This window comes from Acanthisitta chloris, unplaced genomic scaffold (assembly GCF_000695815.1).
Source record: "Acanthisitta chloris isolate BGI_N310 unplaced genomic scaffold, ASM69581v1 scaffold37764, whole genome shotgun sequence".
Lineage (NCBI taxonomy): Eukaryota > Metazoa > Chordata > Aves > Passeriformes > Acanthisittidae > Acanthisitta > Acanthisitta chloris.
Genome location: NW_008671898.1, coordinates 11,149 through 32,918, shown reverse-complemented (window position 1 = coordinate 32,918; position 21,770 = coordinate 11,149). Strand labels below are relative to the sequence as shown.

The following is a 21,770-nucleotide window of genomic DNA, read 5'->3' as shown; positions in this document are numbered from 1 at the left end:
TGCTCTTCTCTGGACCTGCTCCAGCACCTCAATGTCCCTCCTGAACTGAGGGGCCCAGAACTGAGCACAGGACTCAAGGTGTGGCCTCACCAGCACCAAGTCCAGGGGAAGAATCACCTCCCTGGTCCTGCTGACCACGCTGTTCCTGATCCAGGCCAGGATGCCATTGGCCTTCTTGGCGAGCACAGCACACTGCTGGCTCATGTTCAGCTTCCTATCTATCCAAACTCCCAAGTCCCTTTTTGCCTGGCTGCTCTCCAGCCACTCCCAGCCTGGAGCCTGGAGCGCTGCATGGGATTGGTACTGCCAAAGTGAAGGCGGTTCTTTATTTGTAAGCCAGAACAACACAAGCAAACCCCAACCCTGCTGATGACAGCAAAAAATGAATCCGCTTCCTCTTTATCCCATAAAAAATAATCCCACACCTTTGAAGGTCACCACCTCGCCAGTCTGAGCCTTAGGGAGGCCTTTCTGACACGCATCAGTGGTTAAAGCCAGTGTTACTCCACAGCTGCCCAAAAGAAACCCGATCTGCTGACTGCCAGCATCCTGCAGGGAAACCAAGTCATGGCAAAATTACAAATAATGCAGATTTTGTACAGTTTACTGTAACCTCTCCATGTTTAGCAAACATTGAGTCCATTTATATCACAGGCAAAAACAAACACTTATCCCATAAGACCTTTTATGGAAGTCAAATGACTGAGAAGGCTTAGTTTGCTTAGTGCCAGTGAAGGTTTGGCAGCAGTTCTGGCAAGCAAACCAGTGTCAAAAGCAATGGTAGTGCATCCCCCTCCAACCCAACAGAGATGTTTGTAAATTCTGGTAAAATGGGAACCTGGTTTGGTGCTGCTTCTGAGTCCTGGAGCACTGAGGAGCAGAGCCTTCAGCTTTTTAGCTCTTTTCTAAGAATCTCAGTGTGTGAGGGATTATACCTGTATTTCCAGTGACTGTGGTGTCTCTGCCTGCTCATTGCTCAGCATGGGAGCCAAGAAGACAACATTTCTGTGATGTATTTTGAGAAATACTTCCTCACATCTTTTCCAAAATAATGAAATAATACACCTGTAGCTATAGATCCTAAACCACTTATTAGCTTCATCCTATTTCCCCTAGCTAAAAAGTATATTTCTAAGTAGAGAATGTGCACTGAGCAGTTCAACTGAGGGGTCCCATAGAAGGATTTAGGAGTCTCAAGTAAGATTTAGGGGTCCCATGTAAAAATTTAGGGGTCCCATGGAAGGATTTAGGGGTCCCATTGAAGGAGTTAGGGATCCCATCTAAGGATTTAGGGATCCTATGGAAGGATTTAGGGGTCCCAAGTAGGATTTAGACACACATCCTCCACCCACACTTTATTTATTTACCAAACCCTCAAAATGCTGAATGCATTTGTCTACCTTTCTTGTGAGTGGAACTTCTATTGGGACAGGAATAAGTTCTGCCAGGAGACATCCATAAAATGCCACCATGAACATAACTGGATCACTGTTAGGAAATACGAGAGCTATCTAGAAAAATACAGAAAATAAGAAGAAATGTGATATTTTTACACTCGGCAGGGCTGGGGGAGAACTGCTTTTTAATTTGTGAAAAAAAATCTTCACACCAATATTCAGGTTCGTATTTAAACTAGGAACAGAAATGCTAAATACTGCGATATTGTAGTGCTACAAGTCACTGTAATGATTATGTCACAATACATTATTACAAGGCTTTCTTCAGTTAAGGTTGTTCCTCACTATTTGATCCACAGGGATCACTTCCAACAGCAGCCTACCCGGTCTCCAGGCTTCACCAGCTTCACACCAATATTCAGGTTCGTATTTAAACTAGGAACAGAAATGCTAAATACTGCGATATTGTAGTGCTACAAGTCACTGTAATGATTATGTCACAATACATTATTACAAGGCTTTCTTCAGTTAAGGTTGTTCCTCACTATTTGATCCACAGGGATCACTTCCAACAGCAGCCTACCCGGTCTCCAGGCTTCACCAGGGGCTCTAGTGGTTAGTTTTTTTTTCAGCAGGGTATAGGCTAACTTCAAGCTTCGACTCCACAGCTTGCCTGAAGACAAAAGAAATTCAGAACCAGAGGTTAAAATTTTAACAACTAATTGGCAATCTCAGGGCTTTGCATACACACTAAGCACAACAGCTGTACCAGAATAGCTGGCAGAGAATCCAAGCACAATTTAGAGCTTGGCTTCTTTTTAGTTTACCTTTTCCTTTCTTTTTTTTTCACATGTAAAACTAAACATGATACTCTAAACAACTCTCCAAGCTCCACTGCAGAGTCATTCTATTAATGCAGCTGTTTAGCTATGTTTCCTGCATCCTTCAATTGTGAGAGTGCAAACCACAAAATTTAACACTTGAACATACTACGCAACAAAATGCTGCAGTGAGGTGTCCTGAAGGACACAGTTCTCCTGTTTCCTATTGGGAAGTTCTCAAAAAATACAATTTACTTCAAGTTTCACTTGCTGAATATCCATTTGACGTATAAGTCTTCTCTACAAGGATGTGCAAGAAGATGCCAAAAAGGAACCTCTCCTCTGGGAATCAGAAGAGTGTGTTACTAGTCACTTGTTTCTCCCTCTCAGTTTATTCCAGGTTACTTTTACTGTTCTTTCAAGGAACCCTCTCCACAATTCTTTGAGATTTATAAACAGTCATCCGGAAAGAATCAATATCATAAACATGTTCCCCTCCTTAACTTTTTAAAAGATGTTTTTCATGTACAGCGAACTCATAATTTGCATTCCAATAGCAATCTTGAACCATCTGCCATGAGCACAGGCAGGTCCCACTGCAGTAAAGCAACTTGTTACTCTACAACCAGCTCCTCCTCGGTTATCCCCACCACGTACCATAGGTAAGGGTGTAAACAGCTTTCCCAGTGGTATCCAAGGCTGTCAGACAAGGTGCCTTGGGCTGGGTGGTTCCCCAGCGCTGCAGGGCGGCCAGCAGTGAGGGGGGCCAGTTGGTCACCACCCCTAAGGCTTCCCCTTTGAGTACATTGGTCTGATTTCCTTCAGGCTTTGGTTGGTTTGGGTCAGGCTGTTGCACTAAAACCAGAGCACAGTGAAAGGCAAATGTCAATCCTTACAAAATGTGCAAGTTACACTTCACAGACTGTTCTATGAACCATTCTCACCTTCCCCTTCCACAGACATCATTACTCTCTATTTTAAGATGATGCTATGCCAATCATCTGCTGGCTGCCCAAAAAATAAGCATCATCACTTTAAAGTTCTGGTTCCACATTATGAAAGGAGCAGAATTTGAATCTTTACTTCACTCCTTCTGTTTAATTTGGAACACTGCTATTTTCTGCTGCTTGTTCTTTACATCTGTTTCAATGAAGCCTCCACCAAATTGAGAAGGGTAGTCAGAGACAATGGACTCAGTGACATCTGGACACTGAGTTTTGCTGCACTGAAGGGATGAAGAATGACACTATGCTCCTGTAACAATGTATTTTTGAAGAAAGGCCTTAAGATCCTGCTCTAAGCTTCTCCAGAAGGTGAAGGACCTTGATCTTAGGTAGCAAACCGAAGTCCTAGCTGGACCTAGCTAACAATCTAAGCAGTAAGTAATGGGTCCAAGTGATGCTCTCTACAATGACATATATGCACCTCAATGGAAGTCCACCTAACCCTGCCTGAAGAAACTTCAGCAAGACTAGAATCACAATAGCATCGTATCTGAAAGCATCAAACCAACAGCACAGGGAACCTACTGGCAGCTGCTGAGCAACGTCACACTAACTAGGAGGGTTGAGTTGAAGATTATCTTTCACTTGTGATAACACATGACCTTCCTCTCCCCACTGCAACAACTCTACTGATCTGTTTCCTATTGGGAAGAAATCAACACTTAAAAGATGTACCAGTTCTGTTGTGAACTGGTTAGGCAAAGAGTGAAAAATGTATTTGAAATTAACCTTCTAGCAGTTCTTCAAAATCATCCACAAAAAACTCTTTCAAGGGTGGACGCTTTGGTCTTTTCAACGTGTTTAGCAGCTGCTGGATTTTAGAGGACACTCTGCTATTCACTGGGACACCTGCCAAATGGAAAAGATTTATTACTTGTCATATACTAATAAATACACATTAAAACACACACAGCTTTCAGGTGGGAAAGTCATTCAAGATGAGTAGCTTGCTTGGAAGAACACAACTTTAACCAGTAAGAGTTTCCTCCCTGGATTTATTGGTTTCCAAACACTGCTGCTCCCTGGCTACCTGCCTGATGCAGAGACTTTCTCACACTTTCATTTAGCTTTTCAAACCACTGACCCTTCATGAGATTCCAACAGAAACCTGAAGAATGGTCTTTTCTTCAGGAGTCTATGCATTTGCTACACCTTAATACTCGTTCTGTTCTGAAAGTGTCAGAATGCATGGGGGAAAAAAGTGTATCTTTCAGTATTTTACAGGGCTTGGAAAAACAATCACAACACAAAACCATGTTGAATGCTGATTTGCATTTGTATATCTGATATATTTATTTTAAATTAAATATAAATATGTGTTTCTATATTTATCAGGATTGAGAGTCCTGAGGCAATATAAAGCTCACATGTATGTACACATATATGCAAAGGGACATGGATGGAAAGGAAGGAGGTTTAAAATGCAGTCACCATCTGCAGTTTCCAAAATGCTGCTGTCGTAGGCTCTTGGCACTCCTCGCACCGACGCTACCTGTGGGCGCTCGTGGTGTAGGTGTTCCACCAGGCCAGTGGTCACGTCTGGGGGTGCAGAGTGGTTCTCTGGGGAAATGCAAGACATGGGAGCTCATCAGGCATCTTAAGAACCAATAGAGCAAAAGCTGCTGCTTCTAGCAGGGCATTTCCCAAACCCTCACATACTCACAGGGGCTTGAGAATCACCTTGTAACACCTGGAGGCAAAGCCTGCTTTGTTTGGAGCCGTGCCTCATTCCCTGGCTGCAGAGCAATGCTTAGGGAATGTCAGGGAAATGCAAGACATGGGAGCTCATCAGGCATCTTAAGAACCAATAGAGCAAAAGCTGCTGCTTCTAGCAGGGCATTTCCCAAACCCTCACATACTCACAGGGGCTTGAGAATCACCTTGTAACACCTGGAGGCAAAGCCTGCTTTGTTTGGAGCCGTGCCTCATTCCCTGGCTGCAGAGCAATGCTTAGGGAATGTCAGAGAGTCACAGACTGGTTTGGGTTGGAAGAGACCTCAGAGCTCATCTCAACCCTCTGCCGGGACACGTTCCACCAGACCAGGTTGCTCCAAGCCCCATCCAGTCTGGTCTGGAACACTCCCAGAGATGGAGTAGCCACAGCTTCTCTGTGTTACCTGTGCCAGTGCCTCAGCACCCTTACAGGGAACAATTTCCTTCTACTATCTAATCTAGATCTGTTCTTTTTTATTTGAAAACTCTTCCCCCTTGTGCTGTCACTAATTGCCTGTGTAAAACATTGCTGTCATTCCAAAACTCTAACCCAGATTATGGAATGGAACGGTTTAGGGAATTGCAGTATCCATGAGAGGTGTTTGAACAACAGAAAACAAGAATTGAAGGCTGAAATACTCAGAATCCTGATGAGTAAAAATAGGAATGCAGCAGGGAAGAGCTGGAGAACATGCTGCTGCCTGGGGCTGGAGGAGCTGCCTCTGCAGCCATAGTCTTTCTAGGGCTTCAGCATGCCACAGATCCTGCTGGAAGAACTCCAGGCACAGAGATACCCAGACAGTGCTGTGAAATACATGATCCCTGACTTTGAGGCAGCAATGAGCACTAAGACAGTGACTACTCACAACAGTAGTCCCAGACTTCAGAGTTAATGCCCAAGCCACCAGTCCAGTTCTGAGTGATTTTAGAGGGATCACCAGAAGACAAATTTAACTCCAATCCCATTCTTTCTAATGCTCCTCACTGCAATGCCAATGTTTGTATGGCAGAGACCACTAAGCAAGGACACCCCAAATTTCTTTCATGTGGGTAAGGTACATGAAGGACAAAGTGTCACTTCACCTCTCGGACAAATGCCCTGGAACCAGGAACCACAAAAGTGACAACTGTGTGTAAAGCTGAGCTGTATAACCATTGCACAGGCCCTGCAGACAGCCCATGTACACAGGGGAAACGCTCTCACTCTGTTCTATATATTTTTGGAGTTGCTTTTTGGTTGGTTTGGGTTTTTTTTCCCCCTTAGCTTTCCCAAAGTCTCATAAGCACAAACCTCCCTCAGCATACAACTTAACCCCAGGAAGGGCCACAGAGCCAGGTGTACCTGATTTCCATGCTGCAGTATCAGCCCAAGAGTCCCCACTTCTCACCTAACAAACCCTGCAGTGATTAGCAATGTCTGTCTATGTATGGAGAAAAAATAAGTTCCATTTTCAGGATTTATGCTCGGATAAAAATCACATGAGCCTATTTAATTATCTGGGCATGCAATTAGTCTGTATCATCCAAAGATCCTGTGGCACAGCAGGGAGAGAGAAGTGTTAAGGAGTCAAAACAGAAGTGTGACCAGCCTTGTGACTTCAGCGAAAAATGTTGCTCGGGTTCAGACTGAAGGACCTTCCTGTGAGTGATGAGAAGACAGAGATAAATGCAAGTGAGCAGTGTCCCAGCACAGAACTTATGGGATATGACAGAGAACTAAAAGCCATGGCAACCCATATTTCTAGTTACTCTAAGAGCCAAGGTGGGGCATACTCCACAGCTGAGATGGTGATGTTGGAAAAAAACAAGGCATACTGCAGCCTTATTCATGTTTAAAAAATACTACACTGAAAGAAAAAAAGGCCCAAACAACATGCAGATGTTGTCCTTGCTTCTATAGGTGAAGACAAACAGCTTAAAAACTGCACATTCCTATCTGACTCCATTAAAAACTGTAACCTTGCACTTGCAGCACTGCAGTTTGCTCCCTGGGAGCTCAGTCTGAGCTTGCCATTAAAAGTGCAGGCTGGGAGGATTTGCTGCAAGGGAACAAGATGCTAAATTTAAACTCCCCAATGTCTCAAAATTGTGAACAGCTCTTGAGTACACAACCAAACCACAGAAAGTTTCAGTCGGGCACAGTGATTAAAATATGTAAGATGCCTTTTAGATTGCTGATGTCGGCACTTTATGTGAAGGGAAAAAATAAATTATTCCATGTTCTAGGATGAATCAAAGTCCCTTTTGGAAAGTATGTAAGTATTTATCGAGAAGCAAAAAGCTGGCAGTGTAAGAACTGAGTAAGTTTTCATATTCTTGTGAGCATGGAAGATTACAGAGACAGGAAAAACGTCCCAAATGAACTGATGTTGGCCATGCATGAATGTTACCAAGCTAGGAATGAAAACCGATGGAACATGGCAAGCATCCCAGAAATGAGGAGTATCATTCTTTTGCAAAAGGGCATCTTCTACTTTGCCAAAGGAACTGGAAATTTTACCTTTCTAGATATATTTAGCAGATCAGCTCTTAACGATCCCTGAGCTTCCTTCCTGGTAGACAGATTGATTGCAGCTCTATTTCCCACTGGTGAACTTCAGACCGGCACACAGTCCAACATTCAGCTGCCTAAATGCTGCACTCTGCACTCTCAATCAGGCCTTGATTTTGCATACAATGCTGTGGGGTAAAAAGTCCTGATGGATAGGTCTTAAGCAGCTGGTTGTGAAATTCGGTATGTATTTATCCGGCCTGAGAAATGAGATCTAACAGGATGCTGTGTGACATTTTGCACATCTTGCAGGTTTTTATGGTTGCATTAAGAATTTTATCCATCACAATTAAGACTGAAAGGTTTGCCATAATTGGCTTTGCGATTTTAGGGAGTTAAACATGATTAATTCCTAATGTGAAATGCAGAATGGCTCAAAGGTGTTGATGTATTCCATCTTACTTCTATTCACTAAGGTCAAACAAAACTGCAAATTTCTCATTATAAATAAGCTTGGAAATGGGAATATGAAAATCACAGATTCCTAGAATTTAGGGGTTGGAACGGACCTTACAGATCATCTAGTCCCAACCCCCTGCCCTGGGCAGGGACACCTCCTCACTAGATCAGGTTGCTCAAGGCCTCATCCAGCCTGGCCTTGAACACTGCCAGGGTCAGGGCAGCCACCACGTCCCTGGGCAACCTGTGCCAGTGTCTCACCACCCTCACAGGGAGAAACTTTCTTCCAATATCTAACCTAAACTTCCCCTTCTTCAGTTTGAACCCATTACCCGTTGTCCAATAACTGCACTTCCTAACACTGAGTCCCTCTCTGGCTCCTTGTAGCCCCTTCAGATACTGAGAAGTTGCTCTGAGGTCTCCACACAACCTTCTCTTCTCCAGGCTGAACAGCCCCAACTCCCTCAGCCTGTCCTCACAGGGGAGATGCTCCAGTCCTCTTAGCAACTTTGTGGCCTCCTCTGGACTTGCTCCAACAGTTCCATGTCCTTCTCATGCTGAGGACACCAGAACTGTGTGCAGTATTCCAGGTGGGTCTCATGAGAGCAGAGTAGAGGGGAAGGATCACCTCTTTTGACCTACTGCCCACACTCCTCTGGATGCAGCCTAGGACTGGATTGGCTTTCTGGGCTGGGCTCACACTGCAGCACATGGTGAGCTTCTCATTTAAAGGGTATGCTCTGTACATCCAGGAAAAAATTTCCAAGTAATCAGTACCTGTGATTTAATTTCCTTCCCAAAGATTCTGGGTATTTTTGTAGTCTTTTGGGTGTTTACCAACTGAGTCATGCTTGAAATCCATGACCTGACATTGTTTAGGGTAAATACATGCAGATTGGAAAGCATGCAGCAAAACCAATATTCTTTTGACATTCTACTTTGGAATCCAGCAAAACTGAACCTCAATTTCTTGGTAAATCAAGCATTTTACCAAGAAGAATGCACATTCAGATCTCATGAACAACTAGTCTGGGTTAAGTTAAACAGACATACATCATACATACCTGGTCTGTGGACTGCACATATTAAGGCTATTTACAGGTATCTCCTGGTGAAGACCTTTGGGATTAGCCCTGCTTTGGTATTTGTAATCTGATTTTATTCCAACCACACAGGCAGGTTTACTAACCTAGCTGGGTGTGTGCCATGAGATCTGCAAGCACAGTGGCAGCAGCGGTGGCAGGAGCTGTATTGGAAGCAGCAGCAGGTTTCCCTCCAGGATGAGATGAGGTGGAAGATGCAGAGGATGAGGTGGAGGAGCCCTGAATGACTCGGTTAAGCCAGGGCTCTACGTTGGAATGGCTCTGGAACGGAGTGGAGCTGATCCGCCCTTGCCGCCGTAACGAGCCCTCATCTTCTGATGCTGACGATGTGTCTGTGATCAAAATAATGATGAGAGGCATGTAACATGGGAATGAGCCAAGACGTGGGAACATGGAGCTGTGCCATGTTCTCCACGCAGCCTTCTCACGTGCTGCACATGAGGTGCATGTAGTAAAGCCAATGGGATATTCACATACACAAATCCTGCTCCTTGCATTTCACGGGTTAATGCAACAACTTCTAGACATTAGAGCTAGGGCAAACGTGAGGCAAAGTTTCAGTTACCTCCAGTATTTGGCACGACATAAGAGTCAAAAAAGGCTTCCACCTCTAGTACTGAGTGCACTCACCAACCTCTTTCAGTGAGCATTGCATCCCAACCCATCCCACCCTATTCCCATCTCTACTCCACTGAAAGATTTCTGTCCTGAACAGGTAAAACATATCACACCCCACCTGAATAAGTCTCATTACATTTTTTGTTGGGCTTTTTCTTTTTATTTTTTTGGGAGATATTCTTCACTTTTTGATTCTTCTGACAAATTATTCTGAGAACTAATGAAGAAAAAGCACCGTGCTCTAAAGTTCCATGGAGAGAAATTCCAAAGCATGTATTTTAAACACATAGACTGATATTAGTGAGTACTACAGAGAAATGCTTCATAAAGCATCTTTTCATTCTAGATGTGTATTTCCTGCTGTTAGAAGTCTGACAAAGGGCTCGTAATTTCATTACCATTCGGTTATTTACAGTTTCCAGAAGTTTCCATTTGGCACACAATCTTTCCACATTTATTATCCACCCAACAACAAATAAAAAACATCATTCTAAATATCAAGACAATACATCCCTGTTGATTTTGAGTGAAAATCACAAACTCTTACTACAGAAAAAAATCTTGCCCTCTTAAAGAGACTGCTGCTTTTTAAGAACTTAGAATCATAGAATCAAGCGTGTTGGAAAAGACTTCCAAGATCATCAAGTCCAACTCTACCATGGTTACTAGACCATGGCATCAAGTGCCACATCTAGTCTCATCTTAAAAACCTCCAGGGACGGTGAATCCACCACCTTGATCCTTTATATGCTTCATGTAAGATAGGGTGTCTGTCACTATATTCTAAGAGTCCCTTTCAGTCATGGAAATCTCATGTGGGTTACACCAGGAATTCTGCAATCTTATTTTTGGCTATTTTTTAACTCCCTGAACACATGATTGTTCAGCTAGATACAAATCCATACAAACTTGTTGAAGCCACATTTAAAAACTACTACTCATCTTGGACAATGTGTTTGTTATCAGCTGTTTCATTTTCTGCTTTTCAAGAACATGTGCATTTCCAACAGCTTCAAAATGATTGTTCTTAAACAAGTCTAAACCCACAAAAATCAGAAATCATTTCATAACAAGCTCATTTAACTCGATGGCATTTGCAAAGTTAAAACTGTAGCTCTCTCATTACTTGACCTTTCCAGGGAAATGTGATGATTTTGGTTGAAAATACCCAAACAACTGATCATTGAGAAGATACAGCTGTGGTGCATCCCCAGTCCTGGGTCCATGTCTCATGTGGCATTTCTGGTTTGCTGCCACAGTTCGAGTTTTTGGCAGCTGACTCTGCTCCTGGACAGAAGCCAAACCAGACCCCTAGTACTTGCAACCTCCCCTTCCTCTTAGACAGAAAGCAAAAATAACAATCACAGGAATATGGAGCAAGATAGGATTACAAACAGCCAAGATTTGAAAAAAAACCCCCAAATCAAACCACCACATTTGCAATCCATAATCACTTCAGAGGAAGGAATAACACCACAGAAAAAGCAAGTTTTGCACACAATACACATTCTGACAATACCTCCATTCCCAGATCCAAAGCCAATAAAGTCTCTCTATTATTTCTAAGCTTTCAGATGTCTGACGTGAACAGAGGTGAAAAAAAATGAACCCTTTAACTGTAAAATACTGTGTATAAAAATAAAGGATCCATATTAAAGGCTTTCTAGCACCAAAACAGAGAAGCAGCGAGGTCAGACCAGTGGTAGCTCTGTGGCAGTTGCAGGGGTTAATCCCTGGTTCCTGGTGTGCGGTGACGGAATGCTGTGTGCTTGGCTTCCAGCTCTTCCTGGCTGGGAGCTGACCCAAGAGTCCCAGAAACCACCACCCTCGGAGCCAGACTTGCATCAAGGCTCCAGCTCGAGTTCTGATCATGGGAAATCTGTGTGGGAAGGATGAGAGACTCAACAGGACAAAACCAGAAAGTACATTAGAAGTTTTGGAAGGATGACTCAGGAAAGCAGTTCCATTACTGCCAGCCAGGAGTTGGGTTTGAATCTAATGCTGTGGCTACAATTACAGATTCACAGAATGATTTGGGTTGGAAGGGACCCTAAAGCTCATCATGGGCAGGGACACCTTCCACTAGCCCAGGTTGCTCCAAGCCCTATCCAACCTGGCCTTGAACACTTCCAGGGATGGGGCAGCCACAGCTTCTCTGGGCAACCACCTTCAGCATAAAGAACATGAATCCAATGCTTCCTTCCTGGTAACTGATGTAGCTTCTTGTCACAAAATTTCAGCTATTAATACCATTGTGTTAATTCCTGCCAACGCAAGGATTTAAGGCAGTGAAACCCTTAAATCCTTGTCTTGGCAGGAGTTAGCACGATGGGACAAGACTAGATGCTCAGCAGTACTTGGGTTCTTTGCAATTTTGGATCTTTCTTGCTGAGCTACCTTTGCACATAAAAGCAGGCCTGTAAAAAGACAATTACTTTTATGGACTGATATAGCTGAAGCAAGTCCCCAGAGTATTTCCCAATGGCCTGATACCCCATGATTCAGAATTAATCCAGTGGCTCATTCTCTTAGAGATACAAGGAGATCTCGTAACAAGTCACCTTCTCTTAGAAACAGCATGACAGATCCCAGAGACACTAAAGTCTTCACAGAATATCTGGAGTTGGAAGGGACCCATGAGGAACATCAAGCCCAACTCCAGACTCTGCACAGGACTACCATAAGAATGACACCATGTGCCTGTGAGGATTGTCCAAGTGCTTCATGACCTCTGGCAGGCCTGGGGTCAAGGCCACCTCTCTGCAGTAGTCATGACAAGTGCTGTCAGCACATACTATTTAGAGTGCTGCTGTTCCCTGCTAAAACTCAGTGTGAGCACACTCGACTTCTCTACTGACCACCTGCACAGGCATGTTAGAAGATGACACTCCAGCAGCACAAGCACATGAAATCACACAGATCCCATGGCTTCATCCTGCTCCTCTCCAGCTGCACAGGATGGAGGTTGTACAGGCACACATACACACAGCATGGACTGCAGGGTCAGGTGTGGGGCATGGCCAAGCACGTGCACCATCTACACACCACCAGCCCTTCTGTGTCTCTGACCCTGCTGTTTTCCCCACATGTCCCTCCCTGAGTCTGTGCCTTTCCCCATCTGTGTTTCCTCACCCACACATCCCGTAACAAGCTTCATGCACTTCAAAAATACTTCTGTCACACCCCATACCGTGCCTCACACCCCTCTGCGCATCCCCCTCAGTCCAGAAGGTGCTCTAGTGCTGACTGGTATTAGTGGGTTTCACACCTGGCCAGGAGGGCTGAGGCTTTCCAGGGACAGTCCCGGGAGAGGCTGGGACAGGGTGACCCTCCTCTGAATCCTAAACTTGGGCTCCTGCCTGGAGCTCTTGGTGCTCCTCAGGGCTTGTGTGGATGGGTTTGTGATAGCCTGGTGGCTCCTGGGACAGGGTATTATTTGGGCTGCCCCATCTTGCACTCTCCACACACCTGCACAGGTGTGAGACCAGCTTTTACCACATCACCTAACCCCCCACAGCATCTCTACTTTTCTATAACAGTTGCTCATAAAAGACACTTTTAAGGTACTTAACATATCTTCTAGAAAAAACATAAAGATCAAGAAATAACATACAGAAGAATAGAGAAGGTTTGCTAACTAATACTTGGAGAAGCCACAAACCCAATATACTCAAGTGTGTGAAAATGAACAGTAACAATCCCCGCAAAAAAAAAAAAAAAAAAAAAAAAAAGTGGAATTTCTTTCAATGAGAAGAACAGAAAGGAGAAACACAGCTCAGGAAGCAGAAGGGCAGCACACCAGACCTCCTCTTTTAGGGAAGTGGGGTAAGTACCAGAACTGATGAAAAACAACAGTAGAGGTCAGTATGTTTCTACTCCTGGGCCACATGACAAAAGACAAGAGCACATTCTCAAAACTAAAAGCTTAGGAAATTCTTCCTCTTGTATGCAAGACATGGGACCCCAACCACTTGGCTTACTAGCACATGTTACCTGGAGAAATTTTCTTAACCTCTAGAGAATTCATTATGAGACAACGGGATGATCATTTTTTTCTCATAAAAGAAAGGCATCAAAGCATTAAAGAAGGCATTTCTGCCGTGAACAATCTGAACAACTGCAGCATATACTCTTCTGACTATTTCAAATTGCTCGGAGTTTAAACCATCTGATGAGTGTTCCGCAACTAACTCAGCAACCTAATGCTCTGGTGTATTCTTCAGCTCTTAAAAAAGAATCTTCTACATTGTGAAATGAGGTATTTGCAGCTCTGACATGCTTGCCGAGATTATCTCCTTCAAGCAAGATGTGATGTAAGAGAACATACTTACTGCATAAAAGGCATCTGCTCATTCTGTAATTTCATATGGACCTTTAGCAGCTTCAGTATTTCCACATGAGACACTAAAAATTGTGCGGAAAAGCATCAAAGCACAAATCCAACCAGGACCCGAAATATAGCCAGGAATACAGAAGTTTAGTGCAATCTACTAATAACTTAGCAAACAAAGCATTTGCTTTTTACATTTTGCTACCACATTCATTGGGCAAGGAGGACACAGAATCCCAGAATGGTCTGGGTTGGAAGGGACCTTCAAGTCCATCTCACTCCAACCCCTTGCCATGGGCAGGAACACCTTCCACTAGCCCAGGTTGCTCCAAGCCCCATCCAACCTAGCCTGGAACACTTCCAGAGACGGAGCAGCCACAGCTTCTCTGGGCAGCTCTATTAACTCACTATGTTCACTCAACAGGTACCTGGAGGGGTGTACGTCTCTACCGAAGAGTGAACCAGGACAGATCGCCTCTTCGAGGGCATGGGCATCTTCCGCTCTTTGTATTTTGCAAGTGCTGCTTGTACTGCCTCAGTGTGCACATCTGTACAGAAAACAAACAAACAAAAAAAGGTTAAGAGATTCTGTTTATCAGGACTGAAGTGACACCTCTGTCCCGTTCTCCAACTGCAGACACAATAGTTTCCAAAGTTAAGGGAGGATATAAGCAGCATCAAGGCGACCCATTTTCCTCATGACATCAGCTTGACAAGGCTCTGCGAGCAGCATTTTTGGAAAAACACCCTGAAATCAACACTGAAGTTACAGAATAACTAGTATTTTAGTTCTGAACTATGAGCTATTTTCATTTGGGGGAGGAATTTCAATGCAGGCACTATAAACTGGCAACAGCGTTTGACTTTTCATCCTCAAAACCCACCACGGGACAAGGAGTGCAACATCCATACTTGAAGGTCTCACAAACAAGTGCAAGTAACAAAACACAGAAAAAAGAGGCTAATGATCTTAGAGGTCTTTTCCAACCTTAACAATTCAGTGACTCTATATGAAGAACTAGAAAAAAGACACAAAGTGCAAAAATTACCCTAAGAGGCTCATGCGCTATATTTTAATTTTTCTGATTTTTAAACCAAAACTGGAATTAGAGAAAAATTCAGTGCTCAATCAAAACCTCATTGCAGATAAAATTTAATGTACTCCACTAACTTTTCAGCAGCTTTTTCTCTTTGAACTCTATGTTTCAATGGTGTCAAAAGTTAAAACTTACACAGAAAGGGAATTCATGAGAAGAGATGTTGAGGAGAAATGAGGCAGACCAAAAATAAACTTTAACTTACCACCTAAGACTCAAACTCATGAGAAAACCATACAACATGTGTACACTTACACGGAACTACAAAGGCCTGCAAGTAACTATGTGATTATGCATTGGTCTGAGCACCTTTCTTTTACATCGAAGTGACTACATAAGAATTTGTAACTGCGACTGCTCAACTGGAAAGAAAATATGTATTACAGAATCATTGAATCATAGCATTTAAGGGTTGGAATGGACCTTACTGATCATCTAGTCCCAACCCCTTACTCTGGACAGGGACACCTCCTCACTAGATCAGGTTGCTCAAGGCCTCATCCAGCCTGGCCTTGAACACCACCAGGGTCGGGACAGCCACCACGTCCCTGGGCAACCTGTGCCAGTGTCTCACCACCCTCACAGGAAAAACTTTTTTCAGATATCCAACCTAGACTTTCCCTCCTTCAGTTTCAACCCGTTACCCTTTGTCCTGTCACTGCAGTTCCTAACACTGAGTCCCTCTCTGGCTCCTTGTAGCCCCTTCAGATACTGAAAAGTTGCTCTGAGGTCTCCACGCAGTCTTCTCTTCTCCAGGCTGAACAGCCCCAACTCCCTCAGCCTGTCCTCACAGGGGAGATGCTCCAGTCCTCCTAGCAACTTTGTGGCCTCCTCTTGACTTGCTCCAACAGTTCTTATGTCAAGGACACCAGAACTGTGTGCAGTATTCCAGGTGGGTCTCAGGAGAGCAGAGTAGAGGGGCAGAATCACCTCTTTTGACCTGCTGCCCACATCCCTTTGGATGCAGCCCAGGATTGGATTGGCTTTCTGAGCTGAGCTCACACTGCAGCTCATGATGAGCTGCTCATCTGCTGTCACTCCCAAGTCTTTCTCCTCACTGCTGGTTTCAATGACTTCCATTGACACTTTCATTAAGTACCCAACTCTTCTTGTATTGAGACGCAAATATAGAACAGGTTGATAGACTTGTAGGTCTGAAACTCAGACCGGACAGACACACACAGTTTACATCTAATATAATCCAACACAAGAGAAAAGAACACGCAACTCTGGCCCATGCCTACAGAGATCTACTGTTCCTGGTACTAGCTCTGAACCCCCATTGGTCATGCTCTGCACAAGGCTTTTCCTAACAAACTGCTTCCTTCAGCCTGGCCAAATGGACCCTAAGAACCCCAAGAAGCCTAGGGCATACGGTCCATGACACCAAGCAGCTCTTTGTAGCGATAATGTCACTTTTTGGCCTGCAGATCCCCCCAGAGAATCCACTCAGAGCAGCATTTAAAATATGTGTGTATGCAAATAGATTGTCCCACCTGTGTGTTCTTACAAGACTATGGAATTTCCTAAGTAGATGCTTATCTCAAATAAGAATCTTTTGTGCAACTACCATGCCAGGTTGGAGGATAAGGCTGTTATGAGAGAAAAATATAAAGAAGCAAAAGAATCACTAAACCATCTATCTTTTGTTGATTTTTTTTCCTGGGCTTCCTGTTAAGATTTCTGCTGCTGTCCTTCACACCAAGAACTTGTGAATAGGTGTTTTATGAACTAAAACTTCACTCCCCTCTCCCTATGTCTCTGTGCATCCCTTTCCTACCCCACACATGGGCTTTTTGTCAAGCCTTGGTTTCTCCTGATCCTTAGTTTCAGTTGTAAATGCTTATCACTAAATTTTATTCCCATGGATACTCAGAAGCAAACCTTTTAATGTTCAAAAATTCCAGGAAGTTTAAGCAGGGCTCAACACCCTTCTGGTCTGCTGTGTTACCCAGATGCACTAACGATATTACTGCTATCCAGAGATGAAAATATTACTTCAATTAAAGGTTGCTTTTGCTGCCTTAAAAGCAGGGCCAGAAAGCCCATTCCATAGGACACATTCCCATGGCAGAACTTCCAGTCACAATCAAGCTGCATGTTTGTTGAAAGAGACACTGACTTAGACATGCACTAACTTTCCCCATGCCTGTATCTATATACAATTGCAGTGACATTTTTATAGTGTTAACTATCCGGTAGGAAGGAGGGGAACAAAGCTAAGTGTTTTTCTCCAAAAAAGGGCTTCCAAAGAGTGAAATAACACACAATCTTTATAGCCTGTATATATTATATTAGTCATTGAATAATGCTGCAGATAAAAAAATAGAAGTATTTTGGGAATGGAAAGACCGAGATGAAAAAAAGGGTGTTGTGAGGCTTTTTAAAGAAGTAGAGCAGGACAGGTCACAACATCACATGGATTTGTGGGTGCAAGCATGGGAACTCCTTTTCCTAACATTTCCACAGGGCAAAATCAGAACCACCTCCTCCTCTAGTCCTAACTCCTACTCCAAAACCTGGAACAGACAAGATTAAATGATAAGGCCACACCTTGAATACTGTGTGCAGTCCTGGGCCCCTCAGTTCAGGAGGGAGATTGAGGTGCTGGAGTGGGTCCAGAGAAGAGCAACGAGGCTGGTGAAGGGACTCAAGCACAAGTGCCATGAGGAGAGGCTGAGGGAGCTGGGGGTGTTTAGCCTGGAGAAGAGGAGGCTCAGGGGAGACCTTATCACCCTCTACAACTCTCTGACAGGAGGTTGGAGTCAGGTGGGGGTTGGTCTCTTCTCCCAGGCAACCAGCAGGAGGACAAGAGGGCACAGACTCAAGCTCTGCCAGGGAAGGTTTAGGTTGGATATTAGGAAGAGATTTTTTACGGAGAGAGTGATCAGGCATTGGAATTGATAGGGTTGGACTTGATGATCTTGGAGGTCTTTTCCAACCCAGCTGATTTGGTCATTCTATGATTCTATGATAAAAACTAACCAGGAGACACTTTGGATGAATTTTTGTTCTGTTCCATGTTTTATTTTTACATTGCTGATTCGACTCATCATTCCTTCTGTACTCATTAACATCTATTTCCAGCTTGAAATCTTTCTTTTAATATCTTGTCCTTGGACAACAGCTGAGCAGGAACATCCTCCATCAGCCAAATCAATGAAGTAATTGCTTTCACTTCCCTGGAACTCTTTGTTCCCATTCTATGCTTCTTTTAAGAGCTTTTCTGCATTACAGACATGATGAAAGAGATCTCACTTAAAAAAGGAAGAGGAATGAAATTATTTTAAAGAAACAGAAGGTTATGGGTACAAACCCTCATAAAATCTGTAAAAATTTGAGTTTAACTGGAGACTGGAATTGCAAAAAGCAGCTCTGTTCTCCTGTTACTTCAACTCTTACAAACACACTGTGGAAGCAATTTTCCATTAAGAACTGTAGAATTCAGTTTTCTTCAGGGAACTAAACAGTCATTAAAATCAGTCCAAACGAGTCCCATTTCTAAGCACGGGGAGCAGAAATGCTCAACAGTGATCACTGAACGTGATGAACAGCAAGCACAGCACTTTATTAACACCAAGAGTATTTGTACCAAAGTGACCAAAACCACATATGCTGCTATCCAAACGCAGAAGAAAGTATTTGGAGAAATATTTCTAAGCTTCTGCACTTCATTAAGCTGCAACTGATCATTGACAATTAATAATTGATGGAAAACATTCTTTTCTTGTGTTACAGTAAGACACATAATGTTCTCTTCCATTTTATCATAGAACCAACCAGGTTGGAAAAGACCTCCAAGATCATCAAGTCCAACCCTACCATGGTTACTAGACCACGGCACTAAGTGCCACATCCAGTCTCATCTTCAAAACCTCCAGGAATGGTGAATCCACCACCTCCCTGGGCAGCCCATTCCAATGCCTGATCACTCTCGCCATAAAAAAAAATCTCTTCCTAATATCCAACCTAAACCTCCCCTGGCAGAGCTTGAGTCTGTGCCCTCTTTTCCTACTGCTGGTTGCCTGGGAAAAGCGACCAACCCCCACCTGACTCCAACCTCCTGTCAGGGAGTTGTAGAGGGTGATAAGGTCTCCCCTGAGCCTCCTCTTCTCCATCTCCTCATGGCACTTGTGCTCAAGTCCCTTCATCAGCCTCATTGCTCTTCTCTGGACCTGTTCCAGCACCTCAACGTCCCTCCTGAACTGAGGGGCCCAGAACTGAGCACAGGATTCAAGGTGTGGCCTCACCAGCACCGTGTCCAGGAGCAGAATAATTTCCCTGGTCCTGCTGACCATACTGTTCCTGATCCAGGCCAGGATGCCATTGGCCTTCTTGGCCACCTGAGCACACTGTTCCAGCACTTCAATATCCCTCCTGAACTGAGGGGCCCAGAATCTATGTATTCTCATTTTCTTTCTTTCTATGAGTCCTTAAGAAAGGATGGGGGAAGAAAACTGTAATAGTCACCCAACCTGGAGAGTTACAGCTCTCGAACTCTCCAGCCATTAGAACAGCATTTTTCATTCCCGTTTGTAGTCTCTGCTCATTTATCAGCCTCCAATTCCTGTCCCTGCCTTAGGCACAGAATGAAGACTTTCTAGAGTTGGCTGAAGAAAAAAATTACTTTTATAGGCTGACCAGTGTCCCTGCTGCTCACACATCTCCAATACCAAGAGCTAAAGCAACCTGCACTATCTGGGTGGGATGGGGAGGGGACCTGGAAAAAGGTTAAATCCGTGGGTTGAGATAGAACATTATTAACTGAAATGAAGCAAAATACCATCACCATCAAAGAATAAGTACCAGTTACTAAGAAGATTAACCCCATCCCAGCTGTAACTCATACAAGGAGGTTTATATTTATCAATGGTATTCCCTGTTGGAATTTTTATGAGTAAAATTTACTGCCTGAAGACCAAAATCTGGGGATGATTAAAAAAAAAATAGTTCATTTAAATGGACAGTTCCTCTGGAAAATTATGAAAAGTGCTTACAGCTAGTAAATGACAGATTGATTGCATAGAAAGGCAAAACTGTTTCACTTGCTTATTTAAGAGTAATTTATATTGATGGCTCTAAAGTACCTATAATTGTTCCAGAAAGAGATCCGTGTTCTAGGAAAATCTGCATTCCTACTCTTCAGAGACATAGGAGAACTGATGAGATTCAAAGAAAGGAAACCAAGAAATAAAAACTGGAAGGAAAGCAAAAAAGAAGAAACAATACACGCTCCACTTCCCCCACAGCCTAAGGAATAAATCAGGCATGAGACTGAGAGAAGGATCCTGAAGCTGGTTATCCCTGACAAAAGGCAATGTGTATCAGCATACAGGAAGTAAAAAAGGCAACAACATCTCTCTCTCCATTGAGATAAAGAAGCCAATCACTAAAGCAATATATCTGAAGAGAGGAAAAGGGGGAAAATATATTGCTTTCGGTAAGTTGTATCGACATTACCTTGCACAGCCACGAGTATAACCTAAATCAAGTCAAACAAAACAATCACCATCTGAGCACACTGAGGCTTGTCGTAGATCACTAATGGGTAAAAGAAATCAAATTTCATGTGTTGCAACTAAGAGCTTTATAAATTTCCAACTGAAGAACTTGTTCTAGACAGCAATACCTAACGAAACATGAGGCAGGGGAGCAGTGATGGGAAATCACAAAAGGATGTGGCAGTCCCCATCAAGGACTACCACCCAAGGATCTCCTGCTGTAATTGTGTTCCTTTTGCAGCTTTTTATTTCTGTTGGTTTAACAGCAGCACATACCACTTTAAATGAATTATTTTCTATCTCATTCATGACTCTGCTTGCAATTTATTTGGAATTTACTTGGTCATGAATCAACTTGGAAATCATGGCTATAATTCAAGCACTAAATCTATTTGTTTTTTTCCAGGAAATATCCAACAGTAGAATTACACTGATAATAAAGGTGAAGTATGAAAACAGACTTAAATAACCAATATGTACTTACTTTTAAACACATCACTTAGCTAATTATGATGCTATGCAACCTTCCTGAGCATTCAGTTTCTTCTTGTGGATGAACATAGGCACCACAAAATCACAGAATCAAATGAGTTGGAAAAGACCTCCAAGAACATCAAGTCCAACCCCACCGTGGTTAATAGACCATGGCACTAAGTGCCTCATCTAGTCTCATCTTGAAAACCTCCAGGGATGGTGAATCCACCACCTCCCTGGGCAGCACATTCCAGGGCCTGATCACTCTCTCCACAAAAAATCTCTTCCTAATATCCAACCTAACCCTCCCCTGGCAGAGCTTGAGTCTGTGCCCTCTTGTCCTCCTGCTGGTTGCCTGGGAGAAGAGACCAACCCCCACCTGACTCCAACCTCCTGTCAGGGAGTTGTAGAGGGTGATAAGGTCTCCCCTGAGCCTCCTCTTCTCCAGGCTAAACAACCCCAGCTCCCTCAGTCTCTCCTCATGGCACTTGTGCTCGAGTCCCTTCACCAGCCTCGCTGCTCTTCTCTGGACCTCCTCCAGCACTTCGGTATCTTTCCCAGGAGCCCATACATACCCTCAGAATACTTAAGAAGTCTCTTTCATATGTCAGTTAGCCCTGAGGAACATACACATGCACCTCAGCTCTATTTCTGGAGCAAGGTTTTACATGCCAGCTGTGAAAACACGATGCAGTGATCACCATTGTGCTGGTTTGAGCTGAAGTAGAGTTAACTTTCTTCACAGAGGCTAGTATGGGGCTA

At 43.6% G+C, this 21,770-nt stretch overlaps 1 protein-coding gene across 1 annotated transcript in view; it reads right to left on the bottom strand.

Moving 5' to 3' along the window:
- The window catches only part of LOC103801839 (disco-interacting protein 2 homolog A-like), a gene marked incomplete at both ends in the record, with an annotated part of 44,231 nt that overhangs the window by 21,037 nt on the left and 1,424 nt on the right, over positions 1–21,770 (bottom strand). Inside the window, 9 exon segments of the mRNA XM_009074273.1 lie at positions 426–549; positions 1,401–1,511; positions 1,981–2,008; positions 2,010–2,070; positions 2,876–3,073; positions 3,952–4,071; positions 4,654–4,782; positions 9,075–9,320; positions 14,365–14,484. Coding sequence (XP_009072521.1) covers positions 426–549; positions 1,401–1,511; positions 1,981–2,008; positions 2,010–2,070; positions 2,876–3,073; positions 3,952–4,071; positions 4,654–4,782; positions 9,075–9,320; positions 14,365–14,484 — 1,137 coding nt within the window.